The sequence below is a fragment of the Cucumis sativus genome, chromosome 3 (assembly GCF_000004075.3).
Source record: "Cucumis sativus cultivar 9930 chromosome 3, Cucumber_9930_V3, whole genome shotgun sequence".
NCBI classification, from domain to species: Eukaryota; Viridiplantae; Streptophyta; class Magnoliopsida; order Cucurbitales; family Cucurbitaceae; genus Cucumis; species Cucumis sativus.
Window position 1 is genome coordinate 7602138 of NC_026657.2, and position 26283 is coordinate 7628420.

At 31.5% G+C, this 26283-nt stretch overlaps 4 protein-coding genes across 10 annotated transcripts; 2 read left to right on the forward strand and 2 right to left on the reverse strand.

Annotated features, from left to right (window-relative positions):
• Nucleotides 1-8664: 8664 nt before the first annotated feature.
• On the forward strand, nucleotides 8665-11271 carry LOC101207304 (F-box protein PP2-A13). Its single transcript, XM_004133838.3, has 3 exons — nucleotides 8665-9428; nucleotides 9545-9663; nucleotides 10382-11271. The coding sequence occupies exons 1-3, from the start codon at nucleotides 9120-9122 to the stop codon at nucleotides 10800-10802; spliced, it is 849 nt and encodes a 282-aa protein (XP_004133886.1). The 5' UTR covers nucleotides 8665-9119; the 3' UTR covers nucleotides 10803-11271.
• Nucleotides 11272-11999: 728 nt separating this feature from the next.
• LOC101206825 (F-box protein At4g00755) lies at nucleotides 12000-15585 on the forward strand. 4 transcript variants are annotated; one of them, XM_011652466.2, is made up of 7 exons: nucleotides 12061-12227; nucleotides 12548-12613; nucleotides 12791-12964; nucleotides 13216-13635; nucleotides 13761-13933; nucleotides 14369-14487; nucleotides 14995-15585. In XM_011652466.2, the coding sequence occupies exons 3-7, from the start codon at nucleotides 12838-12840 to the stop codon at nucleotides 15260-15262; spliced, it is 1107 nt and encodes a 368-aa protein (XP_011650768.1). In that variant the 5' UTR covers nucleotides 12061-12227; nucleotides 12548-12613; nucleotides 12791-12837; the 3' UTR covers nucleotides 15263-15585. The 4 variants fall into 4 exon arrangements, with proteins under 4 accessions (XP_004133884.1, XP_011650768.1, XP_011650767.1 ...); XM_011652465.2 differs by having other exon boundaries at nucleotides 12552-12613; XM_011652468.2 differs by having other exon boundaries at nucleotides 12577-12613.
• A 753-nt stretch (nucleotides 15586-16338) lies between these two features.
• On the reverse strand, nucleotides 16339-20076 carry LOC101207061 (peroxisomal membrane protein 11D). The gene is made up of 8 exons (XM_004133837.3): nucleotides 19911-20076; nucleotides 18213-18421; nucleotides 17887-17961; nucleotides 17730-17804; nucleotides 17565-17645; nucleotides 17407-17481; nucleotides 17129-17302; nucleotides 16339-16517 (listed from the first exon to the last, which is right to left on the reverse strand). The coding sequence occupies exons 2-8, from the start codon at nucleotides 18402-18404 to the stop codon at nucleotides 16482-16484; spliced, it is 708 nt and encodes a 235-aa protein (XP_004133885.1). The 5' UTR covers nucleotides 18405-18421; nucleotides 19911-20076; the 3' UTR covers nucleotides 16339-16481.
• A 619-nt stretch (nucleotides 20077-20695) lies between these two features.
• Nucleotides 20696-24755, reverse strand: LOC101206580 (vacuolar protein 8). 4 transcript variants are annotated; one of them, XM_011652470.2, is made up of 3 exons: nucleotides 24573-24755; nucleotides 23578-23683; nucleotides 20696-22748 (listed from the first exon to the last, which is right to left on the reverse strand). In XM_011652470.2, the coding sequence occupies exon 3, from the start codon at nucleotides 22710-22712 to the stop codon at nucleotides 21033-21035; it is 1680 nt and encodes a 559-aa protein (XP_011650772.1). In that variant the 5' UTR covers nucleotides 22713-22748; nucleotides 23578-23683; nucleotides 24573-24755; the 3' UTR covers nucleotides 20696-21032. The 4 variants fall into 4 exon arrangements, with proteins under 4 accessions (XP_011650772.1, XP_031738281.1, XP_004133883.1 ...); XM_031882421.1 differs by having other exon boundaries at nucleotides 20696-22753; XM_004133835.3 differs by having other exon boundaries at nucleotides 23844-24755.
• Between the last annotated feature and the right edge of the window lie 1528 nt (nucleotides 24756-26283).

Genomic DNA, 26283 nt, shown 5'->3' on the forward strand with positions numbered 1-26283 from the left:
TTTGAAGAAGAGGCATTTACATAACAATGCATATGGAAGCATGTGGGGTAGAGATATGCTGCGGCCCCCACTCATACCCGAAATATATGGTCCACTTAGATCCAACGCTCCAAAACCACTCATCCTCATCATATTTCCTTTTCTCATTTTATGTTTTCCTTTTTCTCTCTTTTTTCTCACAACTTTCACTTACTTACGTTTCCGTCTCATTAACACCTTTTTTCTCTTTTCTTTCTTTTTCATATATATATATATATATATGAACAACTATTTTGACCGCAAATTATATCGGATAACAAAAACATTTAAAAAAAACAGTTCATCGCATTAATTTTTTGCATATTACGAATATAAAAAATTAGTAATATCATACGATAATCATAAAGTCATTAATTTTACAAATTTAAAAAATGTTGTGAAATGAAGTTTATTATTATAAATTTAACAATTAAAAGTATTTTTTTTAAATATCACTAATTCAGGTTTAAATAAGTCTATGAGTGATAAATATGAATTTTTGTTACGCACATTTGTAAAAATAGCAAAATAAATTCAAATATTTACGAATTATAACAAAATTTTATATTCTATTAGTAATAGAAAATAATAAAAGTATATAAATGTTTATTATTTATAAAACTTGAAAATTTTGCCTTTGTTAAATTTATTATTTTTAACAATTTTATAATTATGGGGTGGGTCACTTGAATTATACTAATCTACGTACATGAACATTTGAAAGTCATGCTAAATTTTTTAATACGGTTTAATACATTAATTATCATCTCAAAAGTATAATATTTTACATGCATCCCATGATTGCAACTCTTTAAAAAGAAAATTGTATTTAGCATTTTAAAAACATTAGTTTATTATAACATTGGATAGCAATAATTTAGAATATTATAAGAATAAATTAGAAGATAAAATCTTTAATTATTCTTTCAAACTTCTTAGAAATTTTGATTTTTATATATTATTGCACGTATTTGACATGTTTGGGATGATTATAGTAAATTTAAAATATTTTTATTTTAATTATTTTGATATAAACGTTTAAAATAAAACTCGAGAATCTCAAAACTATATTTTAAGTACCACATTAAAAATTTTTGTTGATCAATTTAATTTGAACGATTTCTTTGTATTAATGGCTAATAAAATATATATTTAACCATAGATTTATTTTGTTTTAAATTGGAATAATTTCTAAATTTTCTTAGTATTTACTTTCATCATTACAATTAAAAAAAAAAAGTTTACCAACTTTTAGTATTCTCCTCACTAATTAATATGTGTCTACTCAACCATCACTACTCTTATAAAAAATAATTATCTAAATCAAAAAACACATTAAATTGTTATATCTTAATGAGATGTCTACACATATTAAAATATTGTTTATATGTCAAACACCATAAAGATAAGATGATTAAATCCGACGTTACGCTATTTTAATCGAATTCTTGATTTCTTAGTTATCATTGATTGATCAATTAATAGTATATAATTAGGTTGTGGATTTTGATTTTTGATTGATGAAAAACTATATTTTAAATAGCTTAGTTAAATTATACTATGTTGGGGTGTTCTTAAACATTGACTAATATAGTTTAAACAAAATTAATATTTAAACAACAACATATAAAAATTAGAATAGATAATGATAATAATAATGAATGACTTTGCTTGGTTGTATTGGTTTTTCTTTTTTCTAATTTAATTTATTTTTTGTGCACCCAAAGCAATCCCATCTGTCTAATTGTGTATTTATGCCAAAATTACACTCCTTCCTAATCATTAATTAATCACCATAATATCTCTAATTAATCCATTCTTCATTTTACATGAAAGTTCTCTTTTTGTGTTAATTTAAAAAATTAACAAAGGAAATTGCTACGAATAGTCGAACAATGTGACAAAAAAAAAAAATTTAATAAGAAAGATTGGATGAATTTTCTATAATTTGTAAATAATTATAATATTTTGTTGTTTTTTAAAATGTTTCATTTAATAAATATTTGTCTATAAAAAACACATTAAAATTGTATTGTTTAATGTATGAAACAAATATATATATATATATATATATATATATATATATATATATATATATATATATTGTAAATGTTGCAGCAAATTTAAAGATCGCAATTGATAATTTTTTTTTAAGGATACAAAGTAAGAGATTCAAATCTCGAAAAATACAATCGAATTACGTTCTATTAGTACAAAATTCTCATTATTTTAAACGACAAAAGTTTAGTACCAGACTTGACCCAACATTTTGAGTCGTAAACCACATGTGGGTTGTAGTGTACGCTTCATTCAAGTATCGAATAAAATTTAGAATACGAGCATAGCTCAACAAACACATACTCTTTTAATGTATCATCAATCTCTTATAGTATGAATATTTTTATCAAAATCAATAAAAGGAAACGATGATTAACAAACAAATCTTAACCCACAAGAAAAACTTATTTATATATAATAAAGAGATAGTTACAAATTTAGCAATTAGATTCAAATTAATTAAATATATAACAACATTTTAAATTTTTTGCAAATATAGCATAATTTGTCAAATTTTATCAATGATACAAGTCTACCACCGATAGACCATGTTGTAAATATTGATCTATCACTGATAGACCATACGAATCTATCAATGATACAAGTCTATCAGCTATAGTTTTACTATATTTGCAATTTTTTTTAAATGTTGCTATATCCTTAATTATTATTCCTGAAATGGTCATCCATTACAACTACCATAAAATAAAATTATTTAAACGTAGAGATTAAAAGAAGAGCCGAAAACAAGATGTTTGTTTGAGATAGCAAAATAGAATTTAAAAAACTTAGTTAATGTAGAAAATTGAAGAACAAATTAGTGCAAAAAGGAAAATAAAATGAAATGAAAACTACCATATAAAAGGTTGTAGTAAATAAAAATAAATTTCCAAAAAGGTGTGCACTAAAATTTAAGTAGATTTCTTATTTAAATAAATGCAATTTTAATTTTAATAATAATAATATTATTATGTTATATTATAATTAATCTACACAGCCTCTTGCCCCACGCGACTTATCGGCGCGTGACTTGCAAACGCCGATAGAAAACGTTCCGTACAGCGCCCATGTGGACTGCCCTCAACGCCTCCACCTTTCTCCTAACTATAAACCAACTAATCACATTTCTTTTTGACTTTTCATTTTTTTAGCTTTTACCTTCTCCATATAATAATATATTATATATATATATATATATATGGAAATTACGACAAAAATATTTAAAAATAAACCGTTTATGATTATTTTTTTTATTTTTTTTTGCATATTTTGAATATAATAAAATTAGTGATATCATACGACTATCAAACAATAATCATTGAATTATTAGATGATCATCACTTTTAAATTGGATATTTTTATAAATTTAAAAAATGTTGTGTCATAAACACCAAATAATAAATAAATGATAATGTTTATATATATTATATGATTAAAATAGAAATTAATATAAACACATTTGTGTAAATGTGGATGTGGAGAGGGACAAAATCAGGTATATATTTTAACATTTTGATAAGAATAACCTAAGGGAGACAGTTGTCTCTCTTTTTTTCAACCCCTAATTAAATACACAATCATATCAACAAAACTAAAATATATTATTTTACTCGACTATTTACAAAATTCATCAAATTCTATGTAATTCTTTTAAGTTTTTTTTAGTTATATTTAGTAAACAGTTTCATATTTCGTACTATTCATAACGATTATCCATTCTTTATTGAATTTTATTTATGGTGCATTTTCTTACCTAATGATAATGACTTTAAATAACTGAAATTGTTTTCAAATATAGTAAAATATCAGTAGATTATTAATATCGTTGATAGACGTTGATGTCTATTAATATATGTCGATGATAAATGGTGAAATTTTGTTATATTTATAAATATTTATGTCATTTTTATTAATTTACACTATAATTTTCTAATGATAATGATATGCTTTTCTTTGATTTGGAGTTATATAGGTGAGTTGTGGGTCAATACTTTTTTGGAATTTCATTTTATGGTGGGGTCCTAAAAGGGCTTAGTAGGGAAGGTGTGGCTAAGAACTTTCCTTTGCCACTTAACTTCCGAAAACAATTTGGTATCATTCTCATATATATATATATAGATAATTTATTATTTCTTAATATTTTAATTTGTTGTTTATATTGACATTAATCGACAAAATAGGTTCATGTTAACAAAATTGTATCGATATATTCATATATTTGATTTATCTATGAAGTTGTACGTTATGATTTAGTCATTAATATTTATCGTCGTTTTTTAATATGAAATTACGATTTAAATGGATTTTGTAATTATATTTTGAAGTCTTTATAAATATTATACAAATCTTTTCAATTTACTTCACTACCACTCTAAAGTACAGTGGAGGTTTAAGGTGACTTCTACCAAATGTTCAAGAACAATACTATAATAGGAGTAAATTGTAAGTGATGCTCTACACTTTTTGCACGTGTATATTTTATTTTTAACTCGACAAAAATTAGAGAAAAAGAAGAAAGAATAAATATCGTGTTGTATTGAAATTGATACTCGAACTTTTATGAACGAAACAATTTAGACTATTAGTTGTAATTTATTTTGAGAATCGTTAGTGAATTTACTTCAATTGTCAATTGTGTAAAAAGGACATTTGAAGAAGATTACATATTATTTGACAATTAATACATTTGTGGCTTTTTTTAACGAATCGTCTATATTGATTGACTTATGAAAATTTAAGAATTATTTGACTCAATTTATAAGTTTCATATAATATAATATTATATTAGTAAAGTGAGCTATTATAAATCCATATCATTAGAAAAGATTAAAACTTTAATGGATATGATTATTAGTTAAATTTAAAATTAAAATTGGAGGTAAGTTAACCATTAAAATAAATAAATAAAGAGCTAAAAATATTTTCCTTCAATGTCCAAACAAGACTGCAATGCCTATAGATGGGCCTAGGCCTGATCCATTGGACTTCCTTTCATGGCCCATTACACATTATCCCAATGGGCCCATGTGGCTAATGGCTATAACCCTTCTCTTTTCCCTTTGCAGTTCTAACAATTTAAATTAGCTTAGAAAACAATTAAATTATTTGATTTTGGAAGATTAAGACTACGAATATTACCGTTATTTTCAAATATAACAAAATTAACTAAAATATAGCAAAAACATCATAGTTTACTTACGATAAATTACGATAGACCAAGATAAACTACTGTCTGTGTCTATCTGTAAACGTGTATATTAGTCAATACTTATATATCATACATTACTACGATAGACTATGATATATTTTATAAATATTTTGATTGGTTCGTATACATTGAATTTTGACCTTGATCTTATATTTTCAAGACGATTACTTCATTTATTGTTATCTAAACTTTGGTTCGTTATAAATTTCTAATCCTGACTTTTTCTATGGACATTTTTTAAAATAGTAAAATAAATTAAAATATTTTCAAGCTATAATAAAATTTTGGATTATATCAATGATATAAACATATAAACTTCTATCACTGTCTATCAATGTTACTAATATAAACTTATAAGTGTCTGTCAATATCTATTATTGATAAAATCTGAAAATTTTGCTATATGTTATAAATAATTTATCAAATTTGCTACTTTTTTTTATAATTTTCTAATTTTATAACAGTAATAAATAATTTAAAAAACGACTAAAATAATCCCTTTTTAAAAGTACAACAATAACTGAAACCAACATTTACATTTATTAAAGTATACGATCCAAAACAACTTAAGGTATTGAAATTATAAAAGTGGAAGTAAATCAAAATGAAGAGTACAAAAACCAAAAAGTAAGATTAGAAAAAATGAATCCTTATTTTAAAGAATAATAGTTTCCAAGGAGTTGTCTTATTACCTAACTAAAGATTCAATCAAACAAAAAGCTTTCCTCTCTCTCTCTCTCTCTCTCTCACTCTCTCAACAATCAAATGATTAAAACATTATAGATTTGGATCCTACGTGGATCTGAGTCAGCACTTAACCCATCAACCACATATTTACACTTATTTTATATTACATTATTATTGTATATTTTTTTCCTCTCTAAAAAGTTTACAATGCATTTGTTTAAACATTTCCATTACTTAAATAAATCAAAATTCAATAATGGATTAGTTTTTATTTTTTATTTTTTATTTTGATTAAATAAATAAAGTTCAAACTTTATGAATATGCTTTAGCTGTTAAATTAAATTTTAAACCAAAGTATTAAATTAATTTGTGGTTGTGGAACTTTTCAACTTAAACTAATTGCACTTTTTAATCCACTGCCACGTCATTAATTCACATTATCATTGTTATTTTGTTATCTTTTACTTTCCCCTTTAACATTTTTGTATCAAATGGGGTATGGTATGGAATGGTGAAAATTAGGATATGATTTGGATAATTTGTTTATTTGTGTTTTAAAAATCCAACGAACAATCAAACTTTAGTTTGTAACGATTATATTATTTATCTTGTTTGATTTTAGTCGAAACTACTATAAATTATGACACTTAAATATGCGTTTAGGTTAACTCAAGAAAAAATTGTTGAGAAAAATCCATCTTTATTTAACCTTTTTTGACAGGGACGATTTAAAATACACTTTATAAGCTATTTTAAAGTGGTCGTTAAATACTATATATTTTTATTTTAAATTCAAACACAAATCCTAATTATTATTATTATAAAATATATACTTATAAATATTTTAATTTATTTTGTTATTTTAGAAAAGGCTTATACTTTGATTTACTTTGCTATATTTGAATACAAATCGTTACAATAATATTAATTATCATTTTGAAATCAATATTTAATTACTATAACAATTTTCCCTTAATTGTAATTAAACCAATTAAATGGTCCTTCAAATTTGCAAATAAACAAAATTAAAATCATTCGTTAAAATTGTAAGAAAAATTGCGTTATATGACAAAAACATTTAAAAAAGCAACTTGTGATATCTATTTTTGTTGCATACCGTGAATACGACGAAATTAGTGATATCACATTACCATTTAACAATAATCATAGGGTTATCGGTTTTTAAATTTGCTATTTTTGTAATTTAAAAAATGTAGTGACATGAGTTCTATTATTACAGTTTTTTTCTTTCGTGAGACCAAAATTATAAGTATATAATAATTTTATTTTTGGAGGTTTTATATTTATAGTTTATAAACTTATAACATAATTTCATGACATTTCAACTAACTCTAAACAATTAGATGTTAACCCAAAATCATTTAACATTATTAGACAAATATATATATATTTATTTATATAATACAAAAAAGTAAAGTAATTATTGTTTGTTTGTATTTATTTCATTCACATACCCACAAGATTTTTGTTTTTTTGTTTCTTTTCGTAATTCAAACTATAAACTATTTCCCTTTTTTTATATGATATAGTCTTGGTGATAAGTTCTTTTTCTAGGGATGTTGTTCATCTTAAGAATTTAGAGAAATTATTATCCATACAAAAAAAATGTAACTATTTATAAAATATAACGAAAAAACTTAAAAGGATTACAGTGAGATTGATGATTTTTATTAAAATTTGTAAATAGTTTCGATATTTTGCTATTTTTGAGACTATCTCTAAAATTAATCTAAGTTTTTTAAAAAACTATCGTAAACGACAAAACTCCTAAAAACATTCATAAATACAGTAGAATATTAAAATATATTTATAATAGTTCACAATAGATTAAGATACACTACCCGTCCCCACAACGAGCATGCCACTCCCTTATCCCATTCCCCATCCCATGGAGAATAGGACGAGAATTCTCCATGTAAAAATAATTTCCACTTTTTAAATAAATAATAATAATAATAAAATATATATAATATGTATGTATATATATATATATATATATATATGTATATACACATCTTTTCAAGAGCATGAAATTAGTCTGTGGATGGGATCGAGAAATGCATTCCTTGTCTCTGATCTCAAAATGTCAACGAGAAAAAAATAATTGTCTGTAATATTTTATTATATTTAAAAATAGTCTTAAATTTTACTATATCTGCATTTTTAAAAATTATTACTATACATTGAATTTAAATCAAATATGAGAAAAAGAGTGAGGGTTATTTTAATAAAACTTAGATTAAGTATCTTAAAAAGAAAAAAGAAAAGAAGTGAATTAATTAAAAGAAAAAAATACAAAAAGAAAGAGAAAGGGGTCTGTGTGTGTGTGTGTGTGTGTTTGTTGAGCAACACCTTATCCATCGATTTAATCTTATCCTCAAACCCAATAATTACAATTACACAAAACCGATTTTTAAAAACCGAAATCCGACTTAAACTCTCCAAAACAAGAGCCTTATCAACCACGCGCTATTGTTTCTTCTTTACTTTTTGAGAGTGTATTCCACGAGCTTGTTAGAAGACAGTACGTAACCCAATTCGCTTCTATTTCTTCGTGGCCATGGACAATGAATCGTACTGTACTGGATGTGCACCCTCGCTCGCTAGTTGATGATATCCCCCATTCATCATCTCACTTTTATCCTTAACAACAAGAAGATAAAAGCAGCTTTTCGATTTCTTAGAGAGAGAGAATTCTTGAATTGAATTGAATTCTCTCTCTCTCTCTCTAGTCTTTTTTTTTTTTTTTCTTTTTACTTTTGGTCCCATTTTGTTTATGGGTTTATAAAAATATCAGGGGTGTTCTTTCATTTTTTTTCTCTCCCTTCTTTCTTTCTTTCTTTCTTTCTTTCTCTTCCAAATTTTTGGGTCATGTAGTTTTCTTGGGGTTGAAAGAGAATTCGATTTGGGTGTTTGGGATTCTCGAGTTTTGATTCTGGGTAATTCAAATAAATGAGTTTGGATTTGGTTTTGGGGTGGGGTGTTGTCCTCTTCGCGTTCCTCCCCTTGAATCTTGTGGTTAAGATCTTCCGATTCAGGTTCAAATTTAAGTTTTAGAGTTGAATTGGAGTACTGGGTTGTGGGGATTCTTCTTTTGGGTTTGTGGGTTTAAGTGGGTTCAGTCTGATGGGTGCTAATATATCGGATACTAGTGGAAGAATGTCTGGGCTTGAAGCTATGCCGGAGAATTGTGTGGCTCTGGTTTTGATGCATATGGACCCGACGGAGATTTGTAAATTGGCCGGAGTTAATCGGCTGTTTCGCGATGCAGCGTCGGCGGATTTCATCTGGGAATCTAAATTGCCTTGTAATTATCAGTTTCTGATGGACAAAGTATTCGAGTTCGATGAGAAAAAGAGAGCTATGGTGAATTTGAGGAAGAAAGATGTTTATGCTAGGCTTTGTAGAAGAAACCCCTTAAATGGCATCTCAAAGGTTTCTCTCTGTTCTTTGCTCTTTTTTTCTTCTTCTTTAAAATGTAATTTGGATTTTAGATATGAATTGATCTACGGGTTCCCTGAATTGGGTTTTTCTTTTCTCAATTGGTGAAGGAGTTTTGGTTGGACAAGAAAACTGGAGGGTTATCAATGGCGATTTCATGGAAAGCCTTGACAATTACTGGAATTGATGATAGGAGATATTGGAATCATATTTTCACGGAGGACTCCAGGTGAGGAAACTTCATAAACTCTGAGGAATTTTGATTCTGCAATGTTATTGAACATTCTAACATTGTTTACCATTGGGAATTTGATAATTTTGGTTAACTTTCAACTCTAAGTATGATTTAGGACGGTTTTTAAGCGCTTAGAAAGTGATTCGAAACAAGCCCGGTGAGAGAGTTCATTGTTTATCCATATTGGAGGATGTGAAAGACAGAAATGAGCTTTGAGATCGTTTTTTCTTGTTGGTACTTGTTTGTTTCTAAGACAACTGTTTTGCTTTGCTTAATGTGTTTTCGCGATGACCTGTGTTTCTTAGAACAGCCGAAGTTCGACTTTCAAAAAACTCGAGCTTGTGAACAATGAGTTCAAGTGTAGCTGTGGTGAGGAAACGATCAAGTAACCTCGACCTTCAGATTCACACACAGTAAATTCAAAAACCTTTACGAGTTATCCGATCACATAGCTCTATAAAGTTTTCAAAAGCTATTGTTGCCCTCAAAACTATTAAAACATTGATAGAAATACGCTGAACATAGTGGAGATTCAATTGATCTTTGATATGTTGATACTTTATACGTTAGAGTTCTCAATAACCTCTTAATCTAGAAAGCAATATTTGAGCAGAAAAAGTGTTATTGTTCTTGTATCAGATTCATATATGAACATCTGCTAAAATAAATGTCCGAATGAAGTGATGAAATTGTTTTCCATTCTTGAATCCAGATTTCAGACCATAGCTTATCTTTATCAAACATGGTGGTTGGAGGTGAATGGGGAGCTGAAGTTCCAATTTCCCGAAGGAAGATATTCGGTATTCTTTAGGCTCCATCTTGGCAAACCATCGAAGAGACTCGGTCGTCGAGTCTGCAACACAGAACAAGTCCATGGCTGGGACATAAAGCCGGTAAGGTTTCAATTGACGACTTCCGATAATCAGCACACTGAATCCAAGTGTTTCCTGGGGAGTCCTGGGAATTGGGTGAACTACTATGTGGGAGATTTCACCATTGGAAGTAGTGGGAGCAACAGTTTGATGAAGCTCAAATTCTCATTGACTCAGATTGATTGCACTCACACTAAAGGAGGGCTATGCCTAGACTCCGTGCTCATTCAACCTTCTTCTCTAGCAAATAAGGCAAAGTAGAGATTTTGTAGTTAAAATGAACAGGTAAAATATTGAAACTATCTGTTGCCCGTTTTCTGTGTGTGGCACTGTGGCAATGCCCCAACTTTCAGACAACGTGGTTTGTCCGAAAGAGCAGCGTCTCTTACGTTCTATAGGTTGGATCGGAAGTCTGATGGCGCGTTTGAGATGAGGACTCCGAATCTGCTCGATGAATTGGGAGATTGATCACTTACTTGTTGGAGCAATGTTTCGTTTTTCAATATTCAGACATGTTTTGTTTGAAAGTTTTGGTGTCATTATATGTTTTGGAATCTCCAAATGAACAGAATAGGGAATAAAATGTCAAATGTGTAAAGGAAAAAAAAGAAAGAAAGGAAAATCATGCTGAAAGTTCCATTAGCTGCAATGTTTATTTTCAAATTATTGGGATTTTGAGGATATTTTGTAATTTTTTCCTCCCTTTTGTGTAATTCCTTTTCCCACTCAACTTTGTGTATATTCTTTTTTTGATGTTTTAATGAGATTTTTTTGAAGATTGTGTTAATAAAATGTTACTTTGGATAAATATGTTACAAAGGTAACAAAAAGGAAGAAGGAATATGGATTCACTGGTTAATTAGTTATTGGGTTTGATCTGATTTTTGAGAATGTAATTGAGACAAACGCGAATCTGCAGCAGAAGCTTTTGTGATGAAAAAGTGAACTATCTAAAAGCATAGAATTCCATAGCTATACAAATCATAGGTTCAAAGTCAAACTTTGACGCATATTATCGATCAAGAAGATGCATTTTTTACGTAGTTGATAGAGAGTTAAATTTGATCATTCAACTTTAACGACTTGAATATGGTTAATCTTGTAGAAAGATGTGGCATCTATATTATATAAGAGGTTAAAAAATTGAAACTTTGATCTTTTTCTTGTAAAAGACGTAAAGATTGAACTATCGATCTTTAAGATGATAATTGATATCTTATCAATGTGTATCACAAAAAGACGAATAATTGAACGGGTAAGAGAGGGTAAAACTATTATCATTGAAACAACGATTTTATGTACTGAAGTATGGTTAAATTATGTGGAATCTTTGGACGGAGAAAATGCAATCTTTAATTTAGAAAGATGAGAGGAGATGGCGATTATGAAGAGTTTGGGTGGAAGAATGTTAAAAATTGTATTATATTAGTAAGGAAATTTAAAAAGTAATTAATAATGTGTGTAAGGTAAGGTCGGTGATGCAAATGCAAAAAGATTAAGCATTTTTAATTACAAAACAAAAACTTGCTATCGCTGTCCTTCGAACTGCTTCCCAATTTTACTCTATCTTTCTCTCTTCGTTTTCATAATCATCTATTTGAAGCTTATCTTTCTCTCTACCAAATCTCTGTCCCTCTGATTCTCCAACAAGCTTTTCTTAGGGGACACTTTCGGTTTTTGGTGGAAGTAAGTACTCGAAAATCTCTCTCTTTGTTCTATTTTTTCACTTTTCATTCTTCTTATCACCACTCATTAGCTTCTCCTTTTAATTTCATGAAATGGGTATGTGTTAGTGATTTCATTTGGAAGTTTTTCTTGAGAAAAAATGGGAAATTTTGAGTGATTCCCTCGTTTCTTTCATTTTTTATGTTTTCCCCATTTTCTTGAATCTTCTGAGGTGTTTTTAAGTTGTTTGCATTTTTGTGAATTGGGGTTTTTGAATGGATTCTGTTCCATGGTTCTTTAATGAGGTTTTAATATTCTCCTTTGATTGTTCATCTTTTGAGGAAGTTTTGGTTTTGCATTGCGATTGAAGTTTTTCGTTTCGAGGGGTTAACTCCAGCGCCATAATTGTAAGTTTCATTGTTTTTTGTATTGAAAATTTTGTATGCTCTTTTTTTCATACTCGCCGATTGTTCATTGGAATTGTGTTCGAGCCCTTTTGGTTTGTGGGTTACGAGAATTTTGAATTTGTATCAGTGTGTGATTGGGAAATTATAAGTTATGATTTTCCCCTCTTTTCAACTCAGGTCTAAATTTTGGAAGCTACCGGATTTTCTTATGGTAAGTAGCCAGAATGGAAGTCCGTTTGGATTTCTTGGATTTGCTTCAACCCGACATGTCGAGAAAGATTTTAATGTGCTTGGATGATATTTCTGATATTGTTCGTGCGAGTGCCGTCTCACGATGTTGGCAACATTTGGGTGAGTACATGAGTTAGAAGTCCATCTCAACTTTCAGTTTGATTGTAACGTATTCAAGATATGATTTAGTTCAGATATGTGGAGTGATCAAGGAAAAGTAAATAATAATGAGAAGTTTGAGTGATGGAAATAACCCAATAGAAATTTGATTTGTGAAGAAGGTTTGATACAGAACGATGCGAAGAAGAAAGAGACAGAGGTAACCTTATACCTTCATTCTATTGACAGGCTTTCCCTTTTACTTTATGCAGTGATAGAAAATGGTCTATCGAAGCAGCTCTGCTTTAGATCATTCCCTCATTTGTCTAGAGTAGCTTCAATTGTTGAAGTGAACAATTCGGAAGTGAATGGGAACAAAGAAGTAGCATGTAGTAGTTCAAGAGATTCCAAATCTGCGCAGAGAGATCACAGAGTTTATGCTTATCTTGCACATGCATCTACATCATTTCTTATGAGACATTGCATTTCCGAGGCAATTATTGCTTCTAGCACTGATAATGAGCCTGAGGAAAGCATCAATAACACCTTGGATGCAAGAGATCTTGTTGCAAGGAGGGCTTCATATTGGTCAAGTAAAGGACAGTTTAAACCTGATGTACCGGAGACGCTAATATACAAATTGGTCTCCAATTTATGTGTTGTATATGAAATTAACATACGACCTTTCCAAGGTATTTCTTTGTATACTTTCCTTTTTTTTTTTTTTTCCTTTTCAAATTTGATTTCAAACTTCAAATACCGTCTTTTCACCTTCTACATCGTTTGCTTATTTGATGAAGTCTGTTCTTTTGTCCAGCATTTTTTCAGACAGGTTTACCTATATACTCTGCGAAGGCTGTGCGTTTTCGGTTTGGTCACTTAACACACGTCATCGATCATAGGAGTGATTTGGTTGGAGAGTCACACTGTGGATCTGCAAAAGAAACATTTATATGGACATATACTTCTCCAGAATTCCCAATGGCTCAGGTCCGTCTTAAGTCTATGCTTTGCTAATGCATTCCGTGTGCTCTAATTGTCAAATTCCATTACCTTTTGCCTGTCATTCTGCTATTGAAGACAGTTCTTAAAAATTTAGATTCCAGTAATGTATGCAACATAATATGCTGTCCATGAACCTTATCTAATTGGTTATTTCAATTTACAATGAAAGTGTGGTTTTCTACAATGCAGCATCTAACATGAGAATTTGATATCTTCTATCAGTTTCCAGCTTTCATTAGCTGTCGGATTTGTTGGAGCTCTGATTTGTACATATTACAAGAATGGTGTTTTATTTGATTCACTTGAACATGGTTAAAATCCATGAAATTTAGATGTAATGTAATAGTTTCGTTTCATTCCTCGTGTTATTATTTGGAACGATTCTGTAATTAACTGCTCAAGTTACATCTTACTTAACAGGAAAGTTACTTGCAGAGGTTCAAACTTCCTGAACCTGTTCTTTGCATAGGAGGTATTCTGCAAGTTGAGCTGCTTGGCAGGGTACAAAGACAAGAAACAGATGCTTTGTTCTACATATGGTATGTATGTTCAGTAGTATATATACTTTTTCTCTTCTGTCTGTTTGCGTAACGTTCTGCAAATACGCGTTGTTTTTGTTTTTATTTTGGGGGGAATGGAACAAAAGGAGCTTTCTTTAGATCTGGCAAAGTACGTCTACCATCCAAATCTTTTCATTTAGGATTTCTCGTTGGAAGTTTTTAGTTCTCTCTCCCTCTAGACTTCCCAAAGAACCATTCGATTTGTTTGCATAATTCCGTAGGAACATTTCCTTTTAGCACAAAAGAGTTACCAAGAAAAGGCTGCCCTATCAATGTTACACAAGAAGGAGCGAACCAAGAAATGCTCAACTACAGTATGGAAGCTGTAGTTTCTTTACATGAGATGACAATGGTGAGGATGTGAAGCCATACAACTCACCATGCTATCTGATAACTTTTTTTGTATGCAGTATTATCAAGGTATAGTTTGTTACATCTTGCACTAGTTATGGTTCGACATCCTAACAACTCGTGTTTTCCCTGCAGTGTTTCTCATGTTCAAGTTATCGGGCGGCCATTGTCGCCTGCATTTGATATTGAAATCCTTGAACCCTCATGGGATTTTATATTGAAATGTAACCATCAAGCAAAGGCTTCTAACCAATTAAGCATGCTTGAGAATGAGCCGCGTACAATCCTTCCCACGTATTTGGGGAGGCGTGTAATTGAATTGCGACAGATTGTGAATATGCTTCGGGGTAACGTAGTTCAAGGTGAGGATTATGCATGGGGTGAGGATGAAGATGACAGATGATGAAGATAACATAAGAAGAAAAGAGGAAGATTGTTGTTTGTGATTTCTCTTACATTTTGCCTTAAAACTGAATCCCATCCATCTAGAATTGTGACAAATAAATGCTGGTTTGTGTATATGAATGTGAAAAGCACAGCTCTTCTTTTCGTTGCTTCATAAAATTGGAGTGTAGTAAATATTATCAGTACTCTTACTCCTACACTGGAAAGCATACATTATTTTGCTTTTTTACATTTGGACTTTTTTTTTGTTGTTGTTACTCTCTTGGGTTCTGAATCCTCAAATGAGTTTTTGAAGTAATGAATGGGAACTTTGGGTTTAAAGAATTGTTGTCTTTGATGGGTTGGTGGCCTACGTTGTAGTAGATTTTCGAAAACATATCTAATCATAGAATCTTTAGGCTCGGTTCATAATAATTTGATATTTGTTATGTATGGATTGTTTTGTTTCTATTTTATTGATTGTGTTTTAAGAAATATTTTTAACTTGTTTTTCAATTTTGATATCTGATTATTAGTTCAAATGTCATGATGGTTTGGAATGGAATAAATAATCAGTTTAGGGATTGAAAGATATATGACATAAAATTGAATTGCCTGAAAACTATGATTTGTGTTAATATAACAAAGTTTATTTGTAATATTTTAAAATTATTGTTATATATACTAAACTTTCATAATCTAAATCTTCAATGATTATTATTAATTTTTCACTTCCATCATATGGACTAATGATTTTTTTTTCTTTCAAAAAAAGTTAAATAAGTAAAAGATCCATTAGAAAAGAATTCAAAAGTTGTGGATCTCTTGGAGAAAGAATAGAAAGTTCATAGATTCATTAACATTTTTCAAAGTCCAAGAATCACTTAGAAACAAAAGTCAAATCAAAATTAAGAAATCCATTTGACAAATAACTTAAAAGCTTATGAAGTAAACCTATGGTTTTCTATTAAAAGTTATTCACATCTTCTGTCTTTATCTTCCATCTTCACTACAAGCAAACATTATAACTTAATAATGCCACCCTGAATTTCATTTAGACATCTACTAGACCATATATAATAAATACACAACCAATTTATATATATATATATATATGAATATTTCATTCACCATAAAGTCAGTCAATGCAGCAAGGGTATTACAGTAAATAACTTTGTTTTTTTTTTTTTACATGTTAAAATAATTATTTCAATGACATTCATAGAGAGTTTCTTTCATTAGGAGGCCTTGGACTTTGGTGCTGATGGAAGCAACTGCAGTTTACAAACATAAAATGTAATCACTACAAACAATCTAAGCATTCACAGTCTATATTGGAAATTTTCTTATATGTTCAAAGATACAATATAACACCACAGATATTTTTGGTTTAAATCTCGTTTTAGTTTAGAGAAAGTTCAAGTTTGTTCTATTTTAACATCTAAAGTTTCAAAATATCTACTTTGGTGGCTTAAGAAAAATCATCAAACAAAAAGTTCAGAGATAGGAAAAAGACGTTTGAGAGTTTGGTGTTCAAAATAGAAAAAACTTAAAAAGTTTAGAGATTAGAATAGACATTGTGAAAGTTTAGGGACCAATCTTGAGTTTTCAAATTCATTTGATTTTTATCCTTGAAGTTTCAAATATTTAAAATCCATTTTGATTTTTATCACAAAAATTTAGTGAACTTCTTTCTTTTAGAAAAATCTTACAACATTTATAAGCATCAATCTTCAAAGATCTAAAATATTAGTACTGGTTTTTCCCCATGTTTTTGCACAGATTGTTCTTAGTGTATGTATAGCTGCACTTAATTTATGGAAGTGTTGAAAAAAGACACTGATGCCATGCTGAAAAGAGATGCTAATGAAGAATCAGTGAGTACCTGATAACATGATATCAAAGAGGTGACAAAACCAAATGCTCCAGTAACGCGAGGAGTTACTTTCTTAGGTGCCAACTGAAGCAGTCCAATCGCAACAACAACATCCATGGCGGCTTTAATCAGTGCAAGGGACCGTTCATTTGATTGCTTGACCTTTGCGCAGTATTTCTCATCCTAGATTCAATTGATACACCAAAAATACAGTACAATAAAAATGTGTTTAAGAAGGAAAAAGTAAAATATTTAGTTCATTGTTGAGAGAGGTAAGAAAAACATACTTCATATTTATTCTTGTTCTTAAGATCCTTCTCCAGCTTTTTTCTTGCTGAGGAAAGCCTCCCAAGCTCTCCAAGCTAATACATGGACAGACAAGGGAAATCAGTTGCATCATGTGGAAGAGATAGTTCAACTCATGTAGATATGGGAAAACACTGACCTCAACCAATGTGGAGCAGATTGATGAACCCATCCAACAAAACAGTGATATCCTGCCAATCAGCTCTGCACGTTCTTTGTTCTATCAAAAAGTGTAATGTCAGTGCTGATGATAGCCATAAAGTTATCACCAACCACAGATAATAGACTGGGATTTGAGCAGTACCTTATAGATGCCCGTCCTACTGAGCCAAACAATTTGATCGAGGAATAGAAAAGTTGATAACAAAGCATTCTTGCACTGTCAGAAGCCTCAAGTTAGGACAGGAAGTGAATAAGAATGCTAAAATTTAAGTATCTTATAAAAGTTTTTAAATGCCTACCTTCCCTAAAAGAACAAGGGGCAGAGGTGTTCCTTGGGGAGTAGGGCTGATTAGTCCATGAAGATCGTTGACAAACTGCATATGAACATCCAAAATAAATAAAAAAGAGCCTACTCATCTACATGATTAATAATGGAAAGCTAGGTCTAATGCTTTGGGATGGAAGCACACATCATTTTCTTTATTGCAGCCATTAGTTTGATGGAAGCACTTAATTTATTCAAGGAGTAACCAAAAGGATGCTACCTAAAATATGTAACCGAACCTACAGAACAGCAATAGAACAAGCCAAATTCTTCAGTAGTATAAATATGACAAAAGCTAACCTTGCAAAGACGAAAGACTTTACGTGCTAAGGCAGTGGATCTATCAACATTCTGTGCTGTTCCAGGTTCTCCATTGCTCAAGAATTTTGAGCCATATTGTATAGCTCTGCATATCTTGTCTCTGGCTTCAGCCTTATTCAGATACAAAACAACGAGTGCAAGTTCTGTTCTGGTTACGTCCAATGTGCTCATCTCTTAAACTTATGCACCTTCAAAGTGAAAAAATACAGATTTCAAATTTAGGTGGCAATTGAAGAAAGAAAAAACTAAGAGCAAGCTATAGCATTCTAACAACTGATTTTTGACTTATAAACTTCACAAGGTCCAGAAGCCAATTCACAACAAATCTAAAGCTGGAGTGAGCTTGGTGGGAAGGAAGTAATGTACACATCATTTGAATATGGAGGTGACCCTATAGAATTAAGTCTCAAAAGGAACGTGGGGTTCACCTAGAAAGGACTTAATAGGATCTGAACAATGTAAGCTGGGAGAGCTATGCCATGGAGCTTATCTTGGGTGATATTTAGGACCGAATTGCAATTCTACAAACTATTGTGCTTTTGGGAGGATTGATTGTGGCTAGTCTATATTAGTTAGTGTTAGAGTTCTAGACCTCTGTGTTCAAGTCCCTTCATCTAAACAAAGGACTTAGTTAGTGTTAGGTGCTTGAGCTCGTGCACAAAGTAAGATTTGAACAGGATTAGACGTGTTCGCAAAGTTGGTCTAAGATCAGCTTCAAGATTGGTGATACTTTTCTCCAAACAATTAGAACTTTTGGAAGGTGTAATTTGTCTCACCAATAGTTGAAAGTGATCGTTTGCTTTTTCTTTTTTTTTCCCTTAAGCCTGGGAGTTCAAAGGCTAATGAAACATTCTCACTGCCAGTTTGCCGCTCTTTACTAAAATAAGAAATTTTATAAGTGTTAATATTTCCAGGGGAGTTATCCTATATCATACATTGAACATTGTAGGCTAGAAAATTTGTTCCAATGATTTTGAAATGTTGGAAAATGTCGCCACACTGCAGTCTTACAATTTGACACCGTTGAATCTAGAAGTGAGAAACTCTAAAATTACTTCGTATCTATATAGGATAGTTATAAAGAACATACTAATTTTTTAATTCACATCCATGTTCGACAACCATAGTATGGTGGTCTCATTGAGTAATTCTTTAATTGAGGAACAAAAAGGGGAAAAGGGAAAGAAAATACAACAGGAATTGGGCATGGCAGCAGCAGTCCATTCCTCTTCAACAAGCAAAAAATTGAAACAACAAATGTAAGCTCGTGTACTGTGAGGATGGTTTTAGCATCCATGAACCTCTCTTTCCTGCTTAACCAGAACCAAATTATGTGAAAAAAGCCCCAACCATCCCTCACTTTCTTCTCCTCGAACTCATAAGAAACCAAGAAAACTAACCATCCAACAGCAATCGGACAGCATCATGCCCAAAACAACAACAGCAACAACACAAAAACTAAGGAACTAAATACCCACTAAGCAAACTCTCCCTCAGAGAAGAAACACCCACAAGAACATGAAAAAGAAAGAAGAAAAAAACAGAACAACCAAGATGATTAAATTGATAAAAAAGAAAAACCCATCTGGGTTTTCAATAAATAAACAGAAAATCACAGAAATGGGAGTCTAAATCACACAACACTAGAAAGAAAAAGGTGAGAATAAGAAATTTTACAAAAACTGGGAATTCTGCTTCGTTTTTGTGCGCTCTGTAGTGCTAAAGCTGGGATTTAAGGCTCTCAGCAACAGCAGTAGCTTCCATATGCCAAGTTCCCGCTGATGGAAGATCATGATAAGGCCGTGTTTGGTCCTCTTCCTTCCCAAACAAACGAACAAAAATATCCCAACCCTTTTTGCCGCTATCCACATAACTGCCATGTCATCTACAAATTTTGGAAAATAAAATATTATTTAACCACGTCAAAAATAAATTGATTATTACGTCAATAATTTTTCAAAAATAAAACGATTACAAAATAAAATATTTATACATCGTTGCAATGTAGTTTTTTTTCAGCCATAATACGATAGTCTTATAATAGTAGTTCAAAGCAAATTCGATATTACATTGCACCCTTTCTATCGAAGGATTTTTTATTTGGCATAAGCTTACATTGGAATTATTTTGATTTTCTTTAAAATTTAACTATTAATTATACAAAATTTTCCTACATTGCTAAAGAATACAAAAGTCAAATCTAAGTAAACTTGAGATCGATGGTACAAGTTTTGTGCGAACGGTAAGTGAACGTAGAATTGTTGCACTGCATAATAATAATAATAATTTGTTTTTGTATGTATTATAGTAAACTTTTAAAAGAATTGAGAAGTTGGGAAAAGCTTTGGAACATACGCTGCAGGTGAGGTGCAGGTGAAATAGTGCAGAAACCTTGTGAAAATAACCTTTTGCAGCCACCAAATTTGATCTAACATACAGTTTGTCCTTTCTCACCATGAAAATAAAATAAACTCTTTAAATATCCATAACTTGTCAGCTTCTTTAGAAAGAGCATTTCTAATATAATTTATTGGATTAAAATATAAATACAGATAGAATTCCAGAGTTTGTTCTTGAATTCATCACAAAATGTACCAACAGAAAATAAAAGGAAAGAGATGGAGAGGGCTCTTGAAGCTAATTGTTTCAGTCAGATCCTCACAAACAAGGGAAACCGGTTTGCTCTTTTTGGTCGTACTCGAATATATACAATCCGCAACGATTTGAACAGTGAAGATCAACAAAAATAACTTGAGCATTTGATCACGAGCATTTCGACGTAATGTCTCCGGTTTTTGTTTATTTCCTGCTGAAAATACTCAAATTCCCTCTTTCCAATCTCTCTAATAGCTTCTTAGCACTAGGAACCTCCATTTCTACAAGTTTCTTGAGATACCCAATGGCTCCATGTGAAATCATCAGCTTCTTGCATTTCTTGCTCAAAGCAAGATTCACAAGACAGGCAACTGCATATTTTTTTGCTGTGTTGTGAGGACTAGAGTCTAGCAACATCACAAGATTTGGGACACTGTTCTCATCCTTCTTCACTTCATTGATATTTTGGGATAGTGTCATCAAGCTTGCGATCGCTTGCGCTGCCACTTCTCGGACACTGTTCGACTTCGCCTCGAGCATCTTAACTAGTGGAGGGATGAACCCCGCTTCCCCAATTATCTTTTTCATCTCTGGTGAGCTGCTAATCACACAAATTGCTGATGCTGCTGCCTGCTGAGCACCCACCGATCCTCCTCTAAGCACACGCAGTAGACATGGAAGAACGCCAAGAGATGTTATAACTTCAATCGGAACTAAGCTAAGTAGATTCCTCAGTGCCCCAATAGCAGATTCTTGAGCGAGTGTGCCATCGATGTAAGCTAATAGACTTTGTATGCCACCTTGTGAAATCACAGAGTTCCTTAAATTTTCACTGCCTGCAGTGAGATTTTGCAAGCACTCGGCTGCGTAAGCTTTTGATTCCAAGAGAACTCCGCACCCAAGGAGATTTATCATTACTGGAATGATTCCTTCTTCGGCTAGAGATTGCCTAACCTCGGGAATGGTTGACATGTTCTTCAAAGTGCATGCAGCTGCCGCCTGCACCACGGAATTGCTTGTTTGGCAGATGTCGAGTAGTGGCTGAGCTCCTCCATGGCCAACAATTTCACGGGCAGTTTCAGCTGATATTGATAGCATTTGGAGGGAAATTGCAGCCTTTTCTTTACAAAGAGCACTGCCAGACTCAACAAGCCGTATGAGAGGTGGCAGAACACCTTCCGAAATAAGCCATTTTTCACAATTCCGTGATTCCACAATTGAGCAAATTGCTATTGCTGCTTTCTCGCGAATGAATGGAGATGTTGCAGCAAGCAATTGGACTAGAGCAGAAATGTTATTACGTCCTAAGACAGCCAGGACGGTATTTTCTTCCTCTTTCATGACCTCGACAAGGCTATCAAGAGCTCTGTGTTTGGCTTCCAAGTGTCCAATCTGAAGCCGGGCAAGCAATTCCCTCACATTTTTATGGTCATTAGACTCAGGTTCAGTCGAAGTACCAGTTACAGATAAGGGCAAAGTAGCTTCGCTTAGCACTCCTGTCTTGATCAAATGACCACAGTCTCGCAAATTTAAATCCAATTTCCCGGATAAAGAGTCAAGATTATTCTGCATTCTAAGCTTCCCCTCGTATTTTTCCTGGACACAGATCTCTGCCAATTCAATCACTTCTTCCAACGTTTTCGAGACAGCCTGCAGTTGCTCCTTACAGAGAGCATTCTTGGAGAAAAAGGGGTGGCTAGACAAATCCGATAAACGAGATGGGATCTGCTCCATCTTGGTAATAATCATCTTCCACCTACCAGGAAACACTTTGACCTCCCTAGCCTTTAGTAGTACAAGTGGAACCAGCTCTTGCGTATATGACAACCAATCTTCAGTTGACTGACGGTCTTCAAGACGTGCCTTCATACTATCTTCCACCATGACTCTCCAATTGGAAATGATTCGAGTAGTACAAAGCTAAACTATCATGAAAAATTCAGACAAATCAGTCCAGTTTAAGCAATGACCCAAAGGACGGAAAGGCAAAACACCATGATATTCGCATTGAAAGGCATTGGAACAGTTACAATACAAACACAAAACCTGTAGTTGAGGTTTAAAGAAATGCCAATAAGAAAATTCAAATAGGCACATGTTAAGAACTTCGAGAATATTGTATGATCAAAGAAAACACAAAACTATGCTGGAAACAATGAACAGACAAGCAAAAAACACAAAACTAGAGTAATGTATAGTTGCCACATGGGTAATCTAATCTTCTATCTATCCATATAAAAGTTTTACTAGAAATAAAGATGGTAGGTGAATGAAAGGGAAAGCAATTTGGCTAACCAGAGCCGTCCAATAAAGAAGTCAGCATTTAAGACACAACCCTTAAACATTAGAAAAACAAAGGACTTGAATAAGCAGATTAGAAAAACAACAACAGGACCGTTCAGGTTGTCTAGATCTGAGGCACAGCTTCATTTTTCGACTAGAAAGATGTCCTGATTGGCAAGTTATTTTTTGCAACTTGGTCCCCATCCATAGTTAATGCCTCAAATTACATAGAAAGAAAGAAATGAGTTGGAGGAGTCTATCTTAGCTGTATTTCCCATTTTTCTTTCCCATTTTATATCATATGAGCTAATTTTGGCTTGAAAGAGAGACTTCACTTAGAAGATAAGACAATGTTTGGGCTTTTTACTTTCTTTAATGAAAAAATTTGTAGGAATCTTGAGTTGTTTTGGATGAAAAAAGTTGTTTTTTTTTTCTTTTTTTCAAATGGGTCCAGCTTGAAGTATACCTTGAACTGATCTGATTTGCTTTAGAAATAGAAGATTTCCAGCATGATTAACAAAACAGCCACCAAATGCTTTCTACTTCCTTAAGCTTTTCAGTTTCTCCTTTACCTGTAAAGAACACAATGAAGCCCATCAATACCAGATAAACAAACATCCAGCACAGAATCAAAAGCTTAGTCATACACAATAGAAAACACCAAAAAGGGATGAGATCCCAATTTCTTTACTAAGTAAAAAGCAAGCACAAAGGGAAACATTAAGAGCAAACCTTCAAGACTCAGAAACTACACTTTTTCTTCAAGAAAAGAAATCAAGTCAAGCTTGATCTTCACACGCCCCAACCCACCCCAACTCGAACTGTTCTTTCTCAAATCAAAGAGTGAGAAATGAGATAAACCAGACCAGACCCAGAATTATTCCTCTGTTTGTAGTGACCTAGAAATGGTTTGAATATAAGTGATGGAGAGAAATGGCTTGATCTTGAAAACCTATTGCTGAAGGGAACTGACCCAACAAAAAATCTCACAGAATCAAGAAAACCCAGAAGCGAAATCGCTTCTTAATTGGTTCTCACTTCCTCAAACCAAAGAGTGAGAAATGAGTCAAACCAAACCAGACCCAAAATTTTTCCTCTGTTTGTAGTGACCTAGAAATGGTTTGAACATCAGTGATTGAGAGAAAGGGCTTGATCTCGAAGACCCATTGCTCTAATTTGAAAAGGGGAACTGACCCAATAAACAATTTGACAGAATCAAGAAAACCCAGAAGCCAAATTGGTTACTAATTTGGGGAAATGGGAAGAAAACGGTCGAAAAATCATTAGTCCAGAAGAAGACGAAGCTATGAACAGCAAAAAAAGGGAAAGGACACACTAAAAGAGGATCGAGAAACCGAAGTTTGAAAAAAAATGGAAGAAGTACCCAGAGCTTTTTTTAACAGAAATAGACACATAAAAGGACAATCGCATTCAAAAATCAAATTTCTTCGAAGCTCTCACAAGTCATAGCAAAAACATTTCTCTCTCTGGTAGGAGAAAAAATGTCAGCCCCCACTGTCGCGTCGCCTGAGATTCTGTCTGATAAACAAATAATTTACAATGGGATTGTTGAAGAAGAGGCCAAGATGGCTGTTTCAATGAACAAGAGCTTTAAGTAAATTTTCTCTTTGGATATTTTTGTCCTCTTCTTTTCTAAGGCTGCAGATGAAACAAAATCACACACACAAGTTTTGTATTAATTTTAATTTTCTTTTCTTCAAAATATGTTTAAATATTCTTATTTATTTAAATTTTAATCACGCGATGGTGAGTCAAATCCACGATTATTCCCGATAAGTCAACTTGTATAAAGTATAAACTATTGACTAAACGTTTTGAGTTTCGTATCTTTCGAACAGTAAATTGTTGAACTAAAAAGCTATTTTAAAAAAAATGCTTTTTACCTTTAACATCTAAATATATAAGTTTTCAAACTCATAATAGTGTAGCAGTCGATCAAACTCGAACCGTGCAAGTCGTTTGGTTGGTTTAATACTATAGTTTTCTTTATTTTCTTGGTTTTAACTTTTTTTCAAACCGATGTCGATTAAGCTCTTCTTCTTCGATCTATGTTCTTCAATTTTGTCGGTAAATTCAAAAAATGATTGATGTGTTAATGTAACTTAAAACCTATTTTAAATTCAAACTTGGGATGGATTGAAATTTGGAGGGCTAAGGGTTGAAAAAAGAGAAAGGAAATCGATTCATGTTTTTAAAATTTTTAATCAAATCCCTTTTTCTATTCAAATCTTTTTTAATTTTGAATAAAGTCTTTCTTTCCCTCAAATTCAAATCTTTTTTAAACTTTATTTAACTATTTTATAAAATCAAATAAAATGTGCTACAAATTCTAAAAATTCAAATATTTTTTCACCTTTTTCTTTTTAAATAAAAAAAATGATTTTTTTTCAAATGAATGTCCTTTAAAATTACAATATTGAAATGAATAAAAGAAAAAGAAATCGATGATCGTCGGTTAAAATGACGAAAAGGGCATAATGGAACTTAAATTAAACTTCAAATATCAAAAGTGTATTTTTTTTTTCTCATTTATAACAATTTAGTATATGGAGTTCACAAACACGTATAGTTTGTATAGGAGACTTTATTACACCTTTATAACTCTTCTACCGTAAAACCTAAATTTATTACATACGAACATTTTTAAAAAGGTTAACATTAAGTCAACTTAGAAGAAAACAAAAGGTATGGTGACAATATATACTAATAGATATTTGATATATTTTTATGACATATTGAAGTCGTGTATTTAATATTAACTTAAATTGAATTTGCATATTTACTCATATTTTCTTACATCAAAATTTAAAGTCAAGTTAACATTTAACTCTAATAAGTGTTACTTTAACTAAAATTTAGGGGTTTTTTTTCTCTTTCGATAAACCGAGATGTAGATGATTGAACTATTATCCTTTAGAGTAATAATTGACATTTTGTCTAACAAAATAGTCATGCTTGATTTGTGGAGTTTTTTTGCTAGTGATTTTATAAGCTAAGAGCATGGTTAATACTCATTATTATACAATATAGTTATGTTGAATAAATAGTATTGACCTATTGATTATGTTAAAATTAATATAGGAAAATATTGATGTTTATTTTATCACTCTTATAATACATATAGAGCATGTGAGAGGGAAAACATGATTAC